The sequence below is a fragment of the Malus domestica genome, chromosome 10 (assembly GCF_042453785.1).
Source record: "Malus domestica chromosome 10, GDT2T_hap1".
NCBI lineage: Eukaryota > Viridiplantae > Streptophyta > Magnoliopsida > Rosales > Rosaceae > Malus > Malus domestica.
In genome coordinates, this window is record NC_091670.1 from 6,204,773 (window position 1) to 6,220,137 (window position 15,365).

Here is a 15,365-nt window from a genome sequence, read left to right on the forward strand (position 1 = left end):
GTTGATTTTGTCAACTCTTATAAATTGAAACCACACACTAAACTCAAAGAAGACGAAAAGTGATTCCCTTCCGATCATCCAACTGTATACTGATGATATGTGGGTAGTTACTGTTGAACTTCCCACTAAAATCACACATCAGATCGTGGGAATTATTTAGAGAAAACTGCTAACAGGTTGGAGCCGTTTTCTCCATCTTGTTTGAGGGTTCATCATCTACACGTTCTCTTTTTTTTCCTTTTAACTTTTAAAACATTTTTTTTAATTTTAATTTTCTTTTCCAACTATTCCGTTTGCACTACTTTTTTTTTTCTTGTTGTTTTTTGTTATTTGTTTCTCTCACTATGTAAATGTTTTTATTTTTTTATTTTTCAATACATTTTTTTTATTCATTTATTTTTTTTTACTAGTTTGTCCTTATTATTATTTTTTTTTTTGGATTTCAATTGTGAACAAAATAAAGGAACTTTCTTGACATTTCCGAATACTTCACCAAACTGGTATTTTCCCTTATTTATAGATGTCTCCACATTACTACACACGTGAGAAAGTAAAGAGGAATAATTTAGGTTGCTTGTCGTCTTTGTCGTAGTTATGAATTTGCTAACGTGGAGGGAATGTTTGTGGGTAGAGATGAGAAGAGAGAGACGGAGAGCGCGCGCGAGCTCAACAAAGCACAAGCTGGAGAGATTTTTTAGTGTCCGACACACAAGATTTATGTGTTAAAAAATTAATGATTTAAAAAAATAAAATTTTTCACCATTTACATAAAAACAAGCCGGGTACCATTTGTGTTTCTGTCACAATGAAAAGTTTATCCAAAGCTGAATACAGTTACAGAACCCCATCTCCACGTGTCACACCATAAACAGACAAACCCACATCCTCTCTCCCTCCCTCCAATCTCACTTTCGCCCAAAATAAAAAAAATAATAATAAAAAAATACTAGATAATAATTGAGGCAGAGTCAGGGGGTATGATAGTGACCAACCAAAATCCACAAAGGTAGAGAGAAAGAGGATAGAAACAGAAATAACAGTTCTTCCAGAGAGCGAAGGAGGAGGATGGAAAGGATCGAATCACAAATCACGCGTAAAAAGTAAAAAAATCAGAAGAAATTCATCGTCATCGAAGAATCGAATCGAATCGAACCGAAAGAATGAAGAAAGGATTGCATTCCCAAGCGGGGAAGCTCCACACAGTACTGCCGTACGAAACGCCACGACTCAGAGACCATTACCTCATGGGCAAGAAATTGGGCCAAGGCCAATTCGGCACCACCTACCTCTGCACCCACAAGCCCACCGGCGCCCAGTTCGCCTGCAAGTCCATCCCCAAGCGCAAGCTCCTCTGCCAGGAGGACTACGACGACGTCTGGAGGGAGATTCAGATCATGCACCACCTCTCCGAGCACCCCACCGTCGTCCAGATCAAGGGAACCTACGAGGACTCCGTCTTCGTGCACCTCGTCATGGAGCTCTGCGCCGGCGGGGAGCTCTTTGATAGGATCGTCCGCAAGGGGCATTACAGCGAGAGGGAGGCGGCCAAGCTCATCAAGACCATCGTCGGGGTGGTGGAGGGCTGCCACTCCCTCGGCGTCATGCACCGCGATCTCAAGCCCGAGAATTTCTTGTTCGACACGCCTTCCGATGACGCCACGCTCAAAGCCACCGATTTCGGCTTGTCCGTCTTCTACAAGCCAGGTTCAGCTTCCTTTCCTATCCGATCCACTTTTACTTGGTTCTTTCTTTCTCTTTATTGAACTAGGAAAGGGAAATGTTGGTCTGCTATAGCTTTTGAAAATATTTCTGATTATTTCTTCAACTATTTAATTTTGCTCAATTGAATTTCTTGTGCCTTGTTGTGTACTCAATCTTTAGGGTTTGCTTGATTTATACGTACATAGGTTTCTCTACTTAGTCTTGGATATGATGAACAAACATAAACTCCGCGGTTCCACCTACGAGGGAGGACAGAGGAGCTATTTCCCGGATATTGTTTTTTTTTCCTCTATGCCATGTTTGGAAGTTGCCAGATTTATTTAGAAATTCTTCTATATTGCATCACTAGATTCGACAATATTAACGTCCTTTTGGTTGGGGATGGATGGCTCATCTGTCATGGTATTGATATCATAACAAGGAATCTACGTTTTATTCAGTATGCCAATACATTCGGTCATTCCCGTGAGCGAAATTACTCATCAATCTCTATGTCCAAGACAGTCCGTCTGCATAAACATAATTCCAAATGTATTGCTTTGCCAGAACAATGCTTTTTCTCTTTTTGGTTTCCAAGCCAGTGTACAATTGACGCCATCACTATCCTGTATCAAATGCGGCTCTCCCTTGTGTTTTTCTCTTCCTCCCCATTGAAGCGTGAATGGTGTTTTTGTCATGCATAAAGATGGTTGGTTATGTGCTCAGCTATACCTTTTCTTGTTCCAGGACAAGTTTTCCAGGACGTCGTTGGGAGTCCCTATTATGTTGCACCTGAGGTGTTGAACAAGATTTATGGACCTGAAGCGGATGTATGGAGTGCTGGTGTGATACTTTACATCCTCTTAAGCGGGGTTCCTCCTTTTTGGGCAGGTAGCGATCCTCAACAGTTACTAACCCTTATCAGTGAGGCTTGACCTTTATTAACATGTTTGGTTCTTTTGTTGTATCGTGAGTTGTTTAATGTTTCAATATGTATCTACAGAAACTGAAGCAGGGATATTCAGACAGATTTTACATGGCAAAATCGATTTTGAATCTGAGCCTTGGCCTAATATTTCCAAAAGTGCGAAGGATCTCATGTGTAAGATGCTTGAGAGGAACCCAAAGAAAAGAATATCTGCCCATGAAGTCCTATGTGAGTGGTTTAATACCTAGTACTATGCTGATAAATTTTTATGAGATTGTTGCATAGATAAGGTTCTATCCAAATGGTAGCTGTGTTGAAATCTAAAATGGATCTTTTCAGGTCACCCCTGGATTGTGGACGACAGAGTTGCCCCTGATAAACCACTAGATTCTGCGGTTTTGTCCCGCCTCAAGCAGTTCTCAGCAATGAATAAGCTTAAGAAGATGGCTCTTCGAGTATGTCTTATTAATGTCTTACCAATTATCATCTTTTTATATATCTATCATTCTAATACATTTTCCACAGTAACCTTGCAGTCAATTGTTAAATTCATTTATCATCCAATGTGAGAGTTACAATTCAATCTCTGTCAAGGCATCATAAGTTTAAGATAACAACTAATATCATAACTTCTGTAACAAGTATTTTTAAAATGGTAGTAACATGATATGGGATGGACTTGGGATTTCATTTCACCTGCAAAACATCGGGTTACTGTAACGTAGACACTGTTTTTATAGTTTCTAGATCAAACCTCCATTTATACACTGCATTCAACTTCAACTGGAGTTGTAGAAACATCTGTAGGATACCCAATTTTTCCACTGAAGAAATCTTATGCAACCAATACAGTTTTTGTTTGACAATGATAAAGAAAGTGTTCTTTGTAGTGCACATTGTATTATATAAAGGTCGGTCTGAGCAGAAATATCATTTTTGACTAATTAAAAAACTTATCACTTTCCTTATAATACACGTGTTATCATATATTGTTCGTATCAACTTCACAAGATGGGTGTATGTTTTGATAGTGTTTGTGGTTGTAATAATGGTTAAAGCGATGTGAGACTGGGGGAAGACCTCTCTTTTTCTGTTTAATTCTCTCACTGATAAATATGTAAGGCCATAGTGAAGTAGGCAGACAACACTGATTGTTATATATATGATTAGTTATGGTTAAGTAAAGTTCTAATCGGAATATCTGAGTTTTCACTCAATCAGCAGTGAGAAGCCATATGTATGTTATTGTTTAGTATTGGACCAACTACCTCTGTTATTCTTTATGTCAGCAATTTGTTTCTACTTCTACTGTGACCAATTTTTTGTTTTGGTGAGGTGTAATGTAGATCACTGCGGTGTTCTTGTTTTCTTTGCCCAGGTTATAGCAGAAAGACTGTCAGAAGAAGAGATTGGTGGATTAAAAGAGTTGTTCAAAATGATCGACACAGATAATAGCGGGACAATAACATTTGAGGAACTTAAAGAGGGATTGAAAAAAGTGGGCTCGGAGCTAATGGAGTCTGAAATCAAGTCCCTTATGGAAGCAGTTAATAGATTGATCCCCATAAACTGGCTGCCTGTTACAAAGTTTTCAATATTCTTCCGTTTATGATCTTAATAGATCTCCAACGTTATTAACATGAATGACCCTCACAAAATCTTTTTGCTTCGGCAATATTGACAGGCTGATATCGACAACAGCGGAACAATAGACTACGGTGAATTTCTTGCTGCTACCTTGCACTTAAACAAGATGGAAAGGGAGGAGAATTTGATTGCAGCCTTTTCCTTTTTTGACAAAGATGGTAGTGGATATATTACCGTCGATGAGCTTCAACAGGCTTGCAAGGAGTTTGGTCTAGGTGACGTTCATCTGGATGAAATTGTCAAAGAGATTGATGAAGACAATGTAAGCGTTTCTTTTCATTATTATTTCGATTAGAAATAATATTAATGAAGTTTCGGAAGCCTAATTACATAAGTTTTGCAGGATGGGCGTATCGATTATGGGGAGTTTGCTGCAATGATGAGGAAGGGGGGTGATGGAGGAATTGGGAGGAGCAGAACCATGAGAAACAATTTGAACTTTAACTTGGCTGACGCTTTCGGAATAAAAGATCAGTCTACTTCTACCGGACAATGAGATAGTAACAAAGAAACTGCAATTTCTTGTAAACATGTAATTTGTAAAAGGAAGGAACTGAAGACAGAAAACTTGGCATGAAGAGTAGCCATTTGATTTTCACCATGATCATCTTAATCTCGGTTTGTAACAAACGACATATTTTCGTTATCTAATGGTAGTCATACCGTATTTCCATATAACATTTGAATACCACATGATTTAAGTGAATGTTTGTCCTAAAGTTATAAAAACGAAAATGTTATTTAATCTTAAAGTGCTGTTATTTGAACCACATTCATTGACGACCATTCCAACATAGGTGACTTGGGGTAGGAGGATAACAATGTCCGACAGTAAATGTGGTACATATAGCATTGTTGTTTTACCCTATTCTTTGATCCGACATAATTAAACAACGGTCCAAAGAAATCCTGGCAAATACGTTTGCCGTATACAAAAATTTCTCCAATCCCATTTCAAACCTCATTGCAATCAGTTACAACTTAAAACTCAAAACACTTTATCAAACTTCCGCTGGCCCTGAACCGGTTAACCATGTAGCCAAGTAACAAAAACGAAAGGGCAACCGCCATCGGAAAAACAATATAGCTCCACAACTTTCTGAATACTTTGTTATTTTACAAGGACTATCAATGTTACATGAGCCCAAAGCAATGATAAATTCATAAATAATATTGCACAGCAGCTTCCGGAACTTCATTTGAACTCCGTAATAATGCATTACCTAGTAAAGAATGCTTTGAGGAGCCTATATTGATAAACAGACACTCCCCTTTGGTACTGGAAAACTTTGTAACATTTGCACTACTTAGCGTTGAGACTACATACGCCCCCCTTTTTGACAGAAGCATGGAATGGGGGTTCCTCACCACCAGAACTTTCATTCGTAGATTCGCTTCCTCTTCAAAACGGTTGGAAATATAATCAAAGAGCCAATGAGGAATAGCACAAACAAAGTTTTAAAGTCATAGAGATCCTTGACTGAATTGAGATCTCCCAGAGCAAGGCCAGCCTAGCAAAACAAAATCAGCAGGTATTAACGACTACGATGAAAATATTTCAAGAAAAGAAACTGTCATATGTAAACTTGAAAAACAGACTTCGGACGGTCTAAGATATTCGGATGTAAGCAAACAGTTAAAGAATGGCCCCTGCAATAAAGTGAGATGAATTCTGGGAATAAAAGGTCTTCAGAGAAAACTAATTAAAGATGTCAACTATACTTTAAACCAATGGGATCAGATGTTCCGTTTATGTGTATCTTGATTATTTTGGTCGCAATTGTGATGCCTTCTCTATGTGCAATGGAGCTCTATTTTATATTATTATTATTATTATTAAGTGCAGCAAATAAAGTGGCCATACAACACGGTACGCAAGTTAACATGATGAAAATCAATTTAATCTGTCGTATTTTTATTTGGACAGGGACAACGTGTAAAATGCATGTAAGAAAGCAATTCTTAGTAGATATATACTTGATGTTTATCCAAAAGCTATCTTCATACATATTGACAATATTGTCAGTACGGTTATTAAATTCTATACCTGCAATCTAACTAAGAAAGCTTTAATTATCATGTCCCATCTCACATGGACAAATCAATCATCAAACATACACCTAATTACACAGCACGGGAAGCTTGACAATGACAGCCTTACTGAGACCCCTTAATTCATCCTCAAAATATATATTTTTTCTATTAACTTTATATTTGCTGTAATAATAATCAATTTGATTTCTTTATGATTTATTGCATTGTAAAAAGACAAATTTGACACTACGAGGTATAGAACTATTTCAACCAAAAACTAACATTAACAAATTTGCAAATTTCATGAGACTTTGTTCTAGATTTAGGTATTCATAGAAGAGCTTGAAGGCCTCAACCGAATTTGATTATAATATTGAATTATGCCAAGAACATGCTAATACTAGAGTTTACCAAAGTCTAAGTACTCTGACCAAAATTAGTTCACTCTTGGACCCTAGGAGTATGGGACTCCAAGTAAATGGGATCTTGACTAGACACACTGTCAAAAGAGAAGAACAAAACCAGAAGGTTTTCTGGATGGAAGGCCAACCAACATAGTTGGTCGACTTCTTTGGCTCAATCGCCTGACCTCCCAGCAGGCTACCTTTGCCAGCAGTTGGCTGAAGACCCTTACAATTTAAATATCTCATGTGACCGCCAATCACACTTCAGATTGAAGATAAGACAACAAAACACATATCCACTATGTTTCTGCAATCCACCGGTGTTACCTTGTGTTTTCCAACTCTACATATCTGAGAAATGGAATTTTATTAAAGAGCTAAAATTGAGATGAAAAACTTAGTGAACCAGATGTCCACCCACTATACGATACAACCCTAGAACAAAATCCAAAAATACACCTCTAACATCGCAATACAACTCTAATAACTATCCTACAGCAGCTCCCCAATCTAATAAAATTACAGAAAATGCAAAATCTCTAAAGGTTGGAGAAAACAAGAAACCATAGTACACACACTACAAGGAAGTTAAGCTCATGTCATTACCCAAGAAAGCAACAATACCTAGCACATACCTGCCACAGCCAAACTCCACTCAAGTTCTTCTATTTCTGACCAACCAAATTACCCAAGACATGCTTTTGACAAAAAAAAAAAAAGTTTGAAAACGTGACTAACAAATAATAACCAATTGAACCATGCTTCTCTGACCAACCCCCACCACAGCATCAATGCTTATGGATTACTACCTCTAAATACGGCGTACTTCAAGGCCTTAAAGTCCAAAACCTTCAAAAGCATAACAAAACAATGAAGTAAAATGCTGCCCAGAGCTAATCTAAGCAGTGTGAACTGTTTAACAAATTTGTTATTAAAAAGTATAGCGAGCACCATATACAAACACCAAAACAGGAATATATAGAAGACAATAACTAACCAGAAAATAGTAGGATGAGAAAGTTCCATCTATTTTACAGAAAATAAAGTTGGCATTTAATTAGTAGAAAGAACTTACTCTGACTGTGATATAAGATGCTGGAATAAGTCCAATAAAAGTCGCCAGAAAGAAAATATGAAACGGTATATCAACAATTGGAGATGCCAAGTTGATGAATAGGTTCGGCAAGGTTGGAGTTATCCTAAGAAAAAGCATGTAATTTAGCAGCTTTTCCCTACGCTTTGCAATCTGGATGCACAAAAGTTAAGGTTAAAGTAGCAGAAGATGGTAGCAGAATGATCAATTTTAACGGAGTAATAAGAAGTACCTCTGCCTGAAAAAATCTCAACTTTTCTGGCCAAAACCAACTAACAAAAGGCCTTCCAATTAACTTAGACAAAAAGAAGCAGGATGACGCTCCAGCTGTTGCGTTGCAGACAACCAAGATAAGGCCCCTGATTACACCAAAAAGAGCTCCAGCTAGCAATGACATAAAAATTGTCCCAGGAATCATAAAAGTCTGCATGAAGATGTAAGTAGAGCAGTAACCCAGAATAAATTGTGCTGGATAATCATTGGCATATGTTGCCAGATTGTCTCTGCAGAAGATTATAAAAAATATTAAAAACCAGAACAAGCATTCAGGGGAAATGACTAATGTTAAATGGGACCATAAAGGCCACAGTACTGGATAAAATAGACAGCCAAAAGTGAAAACATGACATGACTCCAAGGCATAGACCAAAACTGCAACTGTCGCTCTCAGTGGTGTGTAACGTGCAAAAGGGACGTGAAATGTAGGTATCCTTTTACAGGTGCATCCCCTAGTGACTTCTCGGATTTGAAAGTGACTGTTTGAAATGAATGAGTTACCTTCAGTTTTCCTCCAATTGTTGGAAACTTAAGTCATGAGGTATTGTCTTGGTAACTGGGACGAACATTTTGGAGATGTGTTCTCATGGTCATAAATAGGTTCTCTATGAATGGAAAGAAAGGCGATTTTGTTCTAGTATTTACTTTGCGATTCTTCTCAGGCTTCCATATCGCAAAAGATTGAAGACCAGATTTTCCCTTTTTTCACATGCCGAGAGAGGGGAGAGAGTGGTGGGGGTGGATGCCTATTTGTTACCATCTGAAAGCTGGCTACAGATATATTCTTTCTACCAGGTCTCATATGCAAATGCAGTCTAAACACAAGTTCCTTCTACATTCTCATTCTACCGAAGTCTTCAAACATGCCTACGAAACAATATGCAATACCTTGCAGAGGTGAATTCGATGGTGTGTAGTGACTAAAAAGAAGCCCTATCGACGTAGGATTTCTACTTGTTTCATAATTTTTATTCGAATTTCAAATCAACCCAACATTTGTGACAATATCTTTGGAGAAACCGCAAATTAAACGCCATTTTTGATCAAATATCGGACTTCTTATGCAAATCAGAGAAAGAGAAAGAAAAAAAAGCAACTCAGATAATAAAATTTTCCGCCATCATCAAATTAGTGTAAACAAAATCTCAATAACCCTTCAAAAACACAACTACAATATCACATATTCGAAAAATTTGAACAACAAATCCAAATTAGAAATTGATTGAATCGCGAAAGGGACGTACTTGAGAAGGCGAAGATCGACAATGGTGCGGGGCAGCTTGAGTTTACCGTACTCGGCGGCGGGCATGGTCAAGTAGACACAGGAGAGGCCGGTAGAGAAGACCAAGACAACGGCGAGAGCCGCCGCGAGCTCCCACCGCGAAAGCGGAAACCTTTCGGACTTGAGCTTCTTGCCGGTTGACCAATCGTCCTCCTTGGCATTCTCCTCGTCCCTCGGCAGCCTCCCCGCGTCCCCCGCCAGATTTCTCGGAGCCGCCATGTACGGATTGCACCAGCACCGATACGAAGATGATGAGGGCCCACGTCAATAGTAACACTCATTCATCGACAAATTTGCGTCCTTGGTTTGCTGTCAAGGTCGAAGTTTCAAAGTGTGGTTTTTAGAATGCGACCCACATCGATCAAAGATTCAAAATCTGAGACAGACACATGTTGTGGATCAAATTCTTGGATACAAATTTGGGAATTGAATTTGGTTTCGGTTTTGGGTGTTAAAATTGAGATTCAATTCCTCTTTGTCGGTGGGTAACAATCAGACTCAATTTATGTGGTTAGGAACAAGAAAGATGGAAAGCGAATGCAAAAAGAGATATGAAACGACTATGGACCGAAAATATATACAAAAACGAGGTTGTGTAATATAAGGGATGATATCCACACATCCTATTTTACTTTTTACACATTTTTTTAATTTTCGACTGTCGGATCAGATGAATTGAAGAAAATCAACGGATATAAATTATTATGGGGTGTGTGAGAAGTAAAATAAGATGTGTGGATAGCACACCCCTATATTAAAGACTGTTTTTCCTAATTATTACCGTTCATAAATTTAAATTTGGGTAAATATCAGTTTACTATTATCAAATTTTGTGAATTTTAATATTTAGTACATGAAATTTTTTTCGTCCCAGAGTCATAGCTAAAGTGTTAATTTTGGGTGCGTTTGGTACGCAGACGGGACGGGACGGGACAGAACGGGACTGGACGGGACGGGACGGGACGGGACGGGACGGAACGAAGGTGTAATTTTTGAAAAAGACATGGGGTATATTTGTCTTAAAATGGTAAAACATTGTGTTCCACATACGTGGAACAAACCCGTTCCAGGGGTAGGAGGTGGAACGCAAAAACACCCAAAATCTGTCCCGTGGAACAGCCCGTTCCACCCATTTTTGGCGCACCAAACGCGGGACGGAACGCCTCGTCCCGTTCCGTCCCGTCCCGTCCCGCGTACCAAACGCACCTTAGGACAGTGTCATATATTAACTGATGACGTTATACCCAAAGTTTCGTGATTTTTAAATCTGACTAGTTAAGTAGATTTTCGTGAATAACAAGTTAAATGATGATAGAGACCGTAGTGATTTATTTATTTATTTTAAAAAATAGAGGAGTACAAGAAGAAAAAAACAACCTTTGTTGCTTTCAATAAGAAGTCATGGTCGTTTAACGAAAATCATATGTTGTCGACCCCTACCTTAAGACCTTTGGACCAGCGTCAATCTTTCTTGGTAGTCTTTCTAAACATCCATATTTAAAATAAACGTGATAGGATTGAAACACAATTTCAATCCTTGTATTTTTCTCCTTGTATTCTTCTTGTATTTTTCTCCTCGTATTCTTCTTGTATTTTTCTCCTTGTAGCACGCCATTCTTCCTTTGCTCTTTTTTAGATGATCACAACACACACAACAGATCCTCCTCACGAGCAAAGAAATTGCACACAGCTTCTTGACAGATGATTTGTTTATGAAAGAATATGATTGGTGCTTGTAGTGACAAAGTCACATAAGATCAAGGAGGGCGCCCCTCCGGTCGTTGGAAAACCCTATGAAGAGTACGAAATCGCCCCTATGAACCTGCACGAAAGGTGTTCAACAAAATGCCTGCACGAAAGGTGTTCAACAAAATGCTTGAATGAAACTCAAGTATGCTGTCATTGTTGTCACTACTGCGCCGCACCTTGCACGCGGGGCCAATTTTTTTTTGTTTTTTATAAACCCAGGCCATAACGAGTTATTGGCATTACAAAAGAAACACCAACATATTGTGGATGCAATAGCGTTAGTGGAAGTATCCAAGCAAACATTACAATTCTTGGTAGATGGTAACTTTGAGGATTTGTTTTATGATGTACAAAAGTTGTGTCAACAAAATGATATTGATGTTCCTAACATGAAAGATTTGCATTTTGTATCTGGAATATCAAAGTGTACAACTTAAAGACTCGTAAACTTTCATTATTATCGTGTGGACCTCTATTTTCAAATCCTTGATATGCAAATAAATAATTGAATGCTCGCTTCAATGAATATTGTGAAAACATCATTGTCAAAATTAAAGGCCAATAGTTTAGCGATATCATGGTTATTTACAATAAAAAAAAATAATTTTACTTTTAATGATAATGGACATATAATGCGATGTTGTTATGACATAAAACTTCACTGGCAACAAGTATTTAAACTAAAAAAACTCCTTTTTATTGGATGATATTATATTGATATCGAAAATATTCATAAAATAAGTTGTCATTTAAAAAGTTAGTTTCTTGGCATCAGAGCCTCTCAGCCCAACATCCGTAACCAGGCTACTGAGCATGGGCGTAACCAAATTATATGGACTGGACTATTATTTCTTTTTCTTTTCTTTTTTAAGAGCCATAAGCATAACAAGAATAAATCATTGAAACCATATATATGGATCTTCTGCTGTCACAAGTCTCGGAAGCATCCAAGAAGATGATTGTTCTGAGTTTCTTGCTCATAATTTTGAGGTGCCGACGACAAACTTGGATGAGAAAAGGATGCCCGATCAGTCAATTGCACTTCGAGTAAGTTGTCCAAATTTCTCCAATCTATGTGTTGATTGCTGCTATTATTGTTGCTCCTTTCCGCCTCATAGTCGTCAGTGCTTATATTGTTGCTACGCAATACATGTTCTTTGGTGACAAAGCTTGTTGAAATGGTTGGGCTTTCTAGTTGAGGAAGTTCCATGAGTTGGTTACCCAAGAAAATGTTGTTCGAAACGAAATGATCTTCCTCTGAACCAAAAGATTGATGAAAACCTTGATTGGGGTTGATCAGCATAGGAATTTCGCTCGAGAAGTTTGAAGATGAAGGATGATCTCTGACATAGGCATGCTTCCATGCTTCAAAACCTTGCCTGTGACTGGGACTTGGCTTCTTGAATGCCCGGCATACAACCCATCCTTCTTCCTGCATGATCACCCCCAGGCCGAATTAATGGCTTGTTTACAGAATTATCAATTCTATGTGTGCGTAGAAAATATATGTTCACTTAATATTAAATTCCAACTACGTACAAATGCATGTTATTTACTGGTTTAGGGTTTAATGACGGCATTTCTCTTTAACAATAAAGTTTTCAGAGAATTATTAATGAGTATTAATATTGTCAAATGCTGGGATCAATTGAAGAAAATTAAATAACAAGTTAATGGATAGACGATGTTGAAGAACTTGCCTGAGGGGGTGCATGTTCAGAAGTTTGGAGTCGATATTCATGCATGATCCAGTCGGTTTTGTTGCCGTTAGGTGCCCGTCCCTTGTAGAACACCAGGGTCTTCCTCATTCCTATAATGTTGTCCTTTGAAAGCACTGCCTTGTCTCTTCCTGTTGCCTTCCAGAATCCAGCAACTGTGGCTCTATTTGTTCGCGTTCCGGTCGGGTACTTCTTGTCTTTGTGACTGAAGAAGTACCACTCGTTCTGTTCACTGTAACCTAACCTGCATCTCGCTGTACCACACAATACATAGACATAGTTATCAGAATGCTTGAATATGCTCATAATCTTATGAGATGTCAATAACAACTCTTTTGTTTAGCCATTGATGAGTGATGACAGAGAGTAGCATTTGTGTTTATGTTGTTTCTATCTGTTTTGTTTTGTTTTTGCAACCAACAAGCATCGGCGCATTTTTCCAATGTTGTTTTCTTTCTACACGTTGCCATATGCAAAAATTTTAAATATATATATAGTATGAACACAAAAACGCCCTTAGGACCATATCTATTTATGCCATTTCGAAGTCAAGCTGCAAATGTTAAAATTAAGTTGGTTCTAAGTACCTTGTATGTCCCATGGTTCGATTTTGTATAGGTCAATGTCAACGATGACATCTAGATCAATATGTAGTGAGTTGATCTTTCTTTTCAGGTAGTAACCCACAAGTTCTTCTTCTGTCGGGTGAAATCTGAAGCCTGGTGGAACACAAGATTCCATCTCCATTACTAATGATCTTCTAGACGCAGCTGCACATCAGGCAAGGAAGTATGAGGAAGAGTAATTATTATACTTTTGACTAGCTATATATGTGCATGAGTGTTTATAGAGAGAGTACTACCAATCTTGCTATAGTAATAACAACGTAATTCTGTGTTATTAACTAAAGCCTTATCATAATTATTATACAATATATATGAGATATTATATTTGAACGTGATTGCATTACACTACTAACATTCAAAATGGTACAACCCTCTTTTTATTAAAGGGTGCCATAGAATTTTCCTATGTACATCCATCACGTGAAATAAAAAGAGTCATGTGATCCATTTTTTTCTCACATACGTATTGCCTATGTAACAGTCATGGTTGTCATTCCTAATCTTCTATATCTAACATTTTTTTAGTCCATTTCTTTATACCTTAGTCTCAATTTCTTAGGACTTAAAAATTCCTTACTCAAACATATAGCCGCAAGGTTCTTGTAATTGGCGTAGGTCTAACATCAAAGAGAAGACAACCAAACAATTGACTTTTAATTTGGAGAGATACTGAAGAAGGAATTCTGAAAGTTTTATAGAACCTATACTATAGTAGCTAATTTGCTAGCTAGAAATGATGGCGATTTCACTTTGTGGGAGCTGTGAGTAGTCCTGCATGTGTTTTTAGCTAAATGACACTGCGGAAAAAGAAATCATGACAGACTAGTAGTGGATTGGAACCCACCACACAGTAACATTAAAACATAGGATCTTATAATTAAGCTCAAGTAATTTGTTTTCATTAGTTGCATGGAGTAATTAGGCAAAAGTATATCGAACACAAAAGTTGGCCGAAAAGCTTGACTTTGCTGGCACAAGCATGTTATATTTCTTTGAGTGCAGTACACTCCCTGCTTCCTACCTCCTGCTCGATCGATCTCTACTAATAGTAACAGTGGTGCGAATTAAATTCCTTTAAACATTTCACTTCATACCCACGACATAGCTACACAATCAAAACTAATCAATTAAGACCAATCTAAGATTTTCATTAATTACCGTGAGATTGTCAATTTGATCTATATAGTACAAACAAATCATCGATCGATTGATCATCCATAAAATGTTAATTTTAATTAACTGTAAATGTAGATGGATGACACAAATGCTAGTAAGTTCATCAGTAAAATGCACTAAGAAATTTAAAATAAAATTGCAATATATATGTTGTATAATGTATAGTTCTGCATGCTGCATTGTGATTGAGTACATATACATGATCGGAATAATATATAATGCACACAGGAAAATACTCACAGGAAATCTATAAAATGTGTTGCTTCAGCTGCCTTCTTTGCTCTAGGAAGAGAACTTGTAAGAGATCAGGAAAGGAAATACTCAAGGATGATAAATGCAGACGTACGTAAAAAAAGGAGGAAATATTGAAGATGTATGTATTAGTTGGATCCGGGGAACCCTAGCTTCTGTGTGTGTAAGAGAGAGAGAGAGAGAGAGAGAGAGAGAGAGAGAGAGAGAGAGAGAGAGAGCTTCTGCAGTTCTGTGAAGTGAATATTAATTTGTTGATGAAGAGAAAGAGAGGCTAATAAATGTATTTATATACATGGGCCAGCTGCTCGATGGTGATCATGATGAACATTTAGATGAAGAAAATAGCTAGTTATAATTAGTTTAAAAACAAGAGATATGGTATGGAATTAAGAGAGAGGAGAGGAGAGGAGAGGAGAGGGTAGATAAGAATGGTAATGGTATTGATTGCGCATTGGCATCGCGCGTGGGGTGGCAGCTGA

At 37.8% G+C, this 15,365-nt stretch overlaps 3 protein-coding genes and 1 long non-coding RNA gene across 4 annotated transcripts; 2 read left to right on the forward strand and 2 right to left on the reverse strand.

Annotated features, from left to right (window-relative positions):
- Nucleotides 1-950: 950 nt before the first annotated feature.
- LOC103444856 (calcium-dependent protein kinase 11) lies at nucleotides 951-4,954 on the forward strand. Its single transcript, XM_008383802.4, has 7 exons — nucleotides 951-1,704; nucleotides 2,449-2,592; nucleotides 2,705-2,857; nucleotides 2,969-3,084; nucleotides 4,008-4,175; nucleotides 4,314-4,538; nucleotides 4,620-4,954. Exons 1-7 carry the CDS (start codon nucleotides 1,161-1,163, stop codon nucleotides 4,770-4,772), a joined length of 1,503 nt encoding a protein of 500 aa, XP_008382024.1. The 5' UTR covers nucleotides 951-1,160; the 3' UTR covers nucleotides 4,773-4,954.
- A 395-nt stretch (nucleotides 4,955-5,349) lies between these two features.
- LOC103444857 (uncharacterized membrane protein At4g09580) lies at nucleotides 5,350-9,944 on the reverse strand. The gene is made up of 4 exons (XM_008383803.4): nucleotides 9,328-9,944; nucleotides 8,040-8,310; nucleotides 7,790-7,960; nucleotides 5,350-5,787 (listed from the first exon to the last, which is right to left on the reverse strand). The coding sequence occupies exons 1-4, from the start codon at nucleotides 9,582-9,584 to the stop codon at nucleotides 5,656-5,658; spliced, it is 831 nt and encodes a 276-aa protein (XP_008382025.1). The 5' UTR covers nucleotides 9,585-9,944; the 3' UTR covers nucleotides 5,350-5,655.
- Nucleotides 9,945-11,843: 1,899 nt separating this feature from the next.
- Nucleotides 11,844-15,365, reverse strand: LOC103422089 (NAC domain-containing protein 30-like). Its single transcript, XM_017328635.3, has 4 exons — nucleotides 14,875-15,365; nucleotides 13,420-13,602; nucleotides 12,815-13,086; nucleotides 11,844-12,546 (listed from the first exon to the last, which is right to left on the reverse strand). Exons 2-4 carry the CDS (start codon nucleotides 13,577-13,579, stop codon nucleotides 12,043-12,045), a joined length of 936 nt encoding a protein of 311 aa, XP_017184124.1. The 5' UTR covers nucleotides 13,580-13,602; nucleotides 14,875-15,365; the 3' UTR covers nucleotides 11,844-12,042.
- On the forward strand, nucleotides 12,005-13,788 carry LOC139188958 (uncharacterized). The gene is made up of 2 exons (XR_011572393.1): nucleotides 12,005-12,161; nucleotides 13,508-13,788. It is a non-coding gene; the product is annotated as an uncharacterized lncRNA (long non-coding RNA).

Excerpts from the sequence above, each read along its gene's own strand:
- LOC103444857 (XM_008383803.4), bottom strand. The coding sequence starts at position 9,584 with ATGGCGGCTCCGAGAAATCTGGCGGGGGACGCGGGGAGGCTGCCGAGG. Across the intron at positions 8,311-9,327 it reads GTCGATCTTCGCCTTCTCAA|AGACAATCTGGCAACATATG; the intron begins GTACGTCCCTTT and ends AATCTTCTGCAG. Across the intron at positions 5,788-7,789 it reads CATCTTATATCACAGTCAGA|GCTGGCCTTGCTCTGGGAGA; the intron begins GTAAGTTCTTTC and ends TTGTTTTGCTAG.
- LOC103422089 (XM_017328635.3), bottom strand. The coding sequence starts at position 13,579 with ATGGAGATGGAATCTTGTGTTCCACCAGGCTTCAGATTTCACCCGACA. Across the intron at positions 13,087-13,419 it reads CGAACCATGGGACATACAAG|CGAGATGCAGGTTAGGTTAC; the intron begins GTACTTAGAACC and ends TGTGTGGTACAG. Across the intron at positions 12,547-12,814 it reads CTGAACATGCACCCCCTCAG|GAAGAAGGATGGGTTGTATG; the intron begins GCAAGTTCTTCA and ends GTGATCATGCAG.
- LOC103444856 (XM_008383802.4), top strand. The coding sequence starts at position 1,161 with ATGAAGAAAGGATTGCATTCCCAAGCGGGGAAGCTCCACACAGTACTG. Across the intron at positions 1,705-2,448 it reads GTCCGTCTTCTACAAGCCAG|GACAAGTTTTCCAGGACGTC; the intron begins GTTCAGCTTCCT and ends TTCTTGTTCCAG. Across the intron at positions 2,858-2,968 it reads ATCTGCCCATGAAGTCCTAT|GTCACCCCTGGATTGTGGAC; the intron begins GTGAGTGGTTTA and ends GGATCTTTTCAG.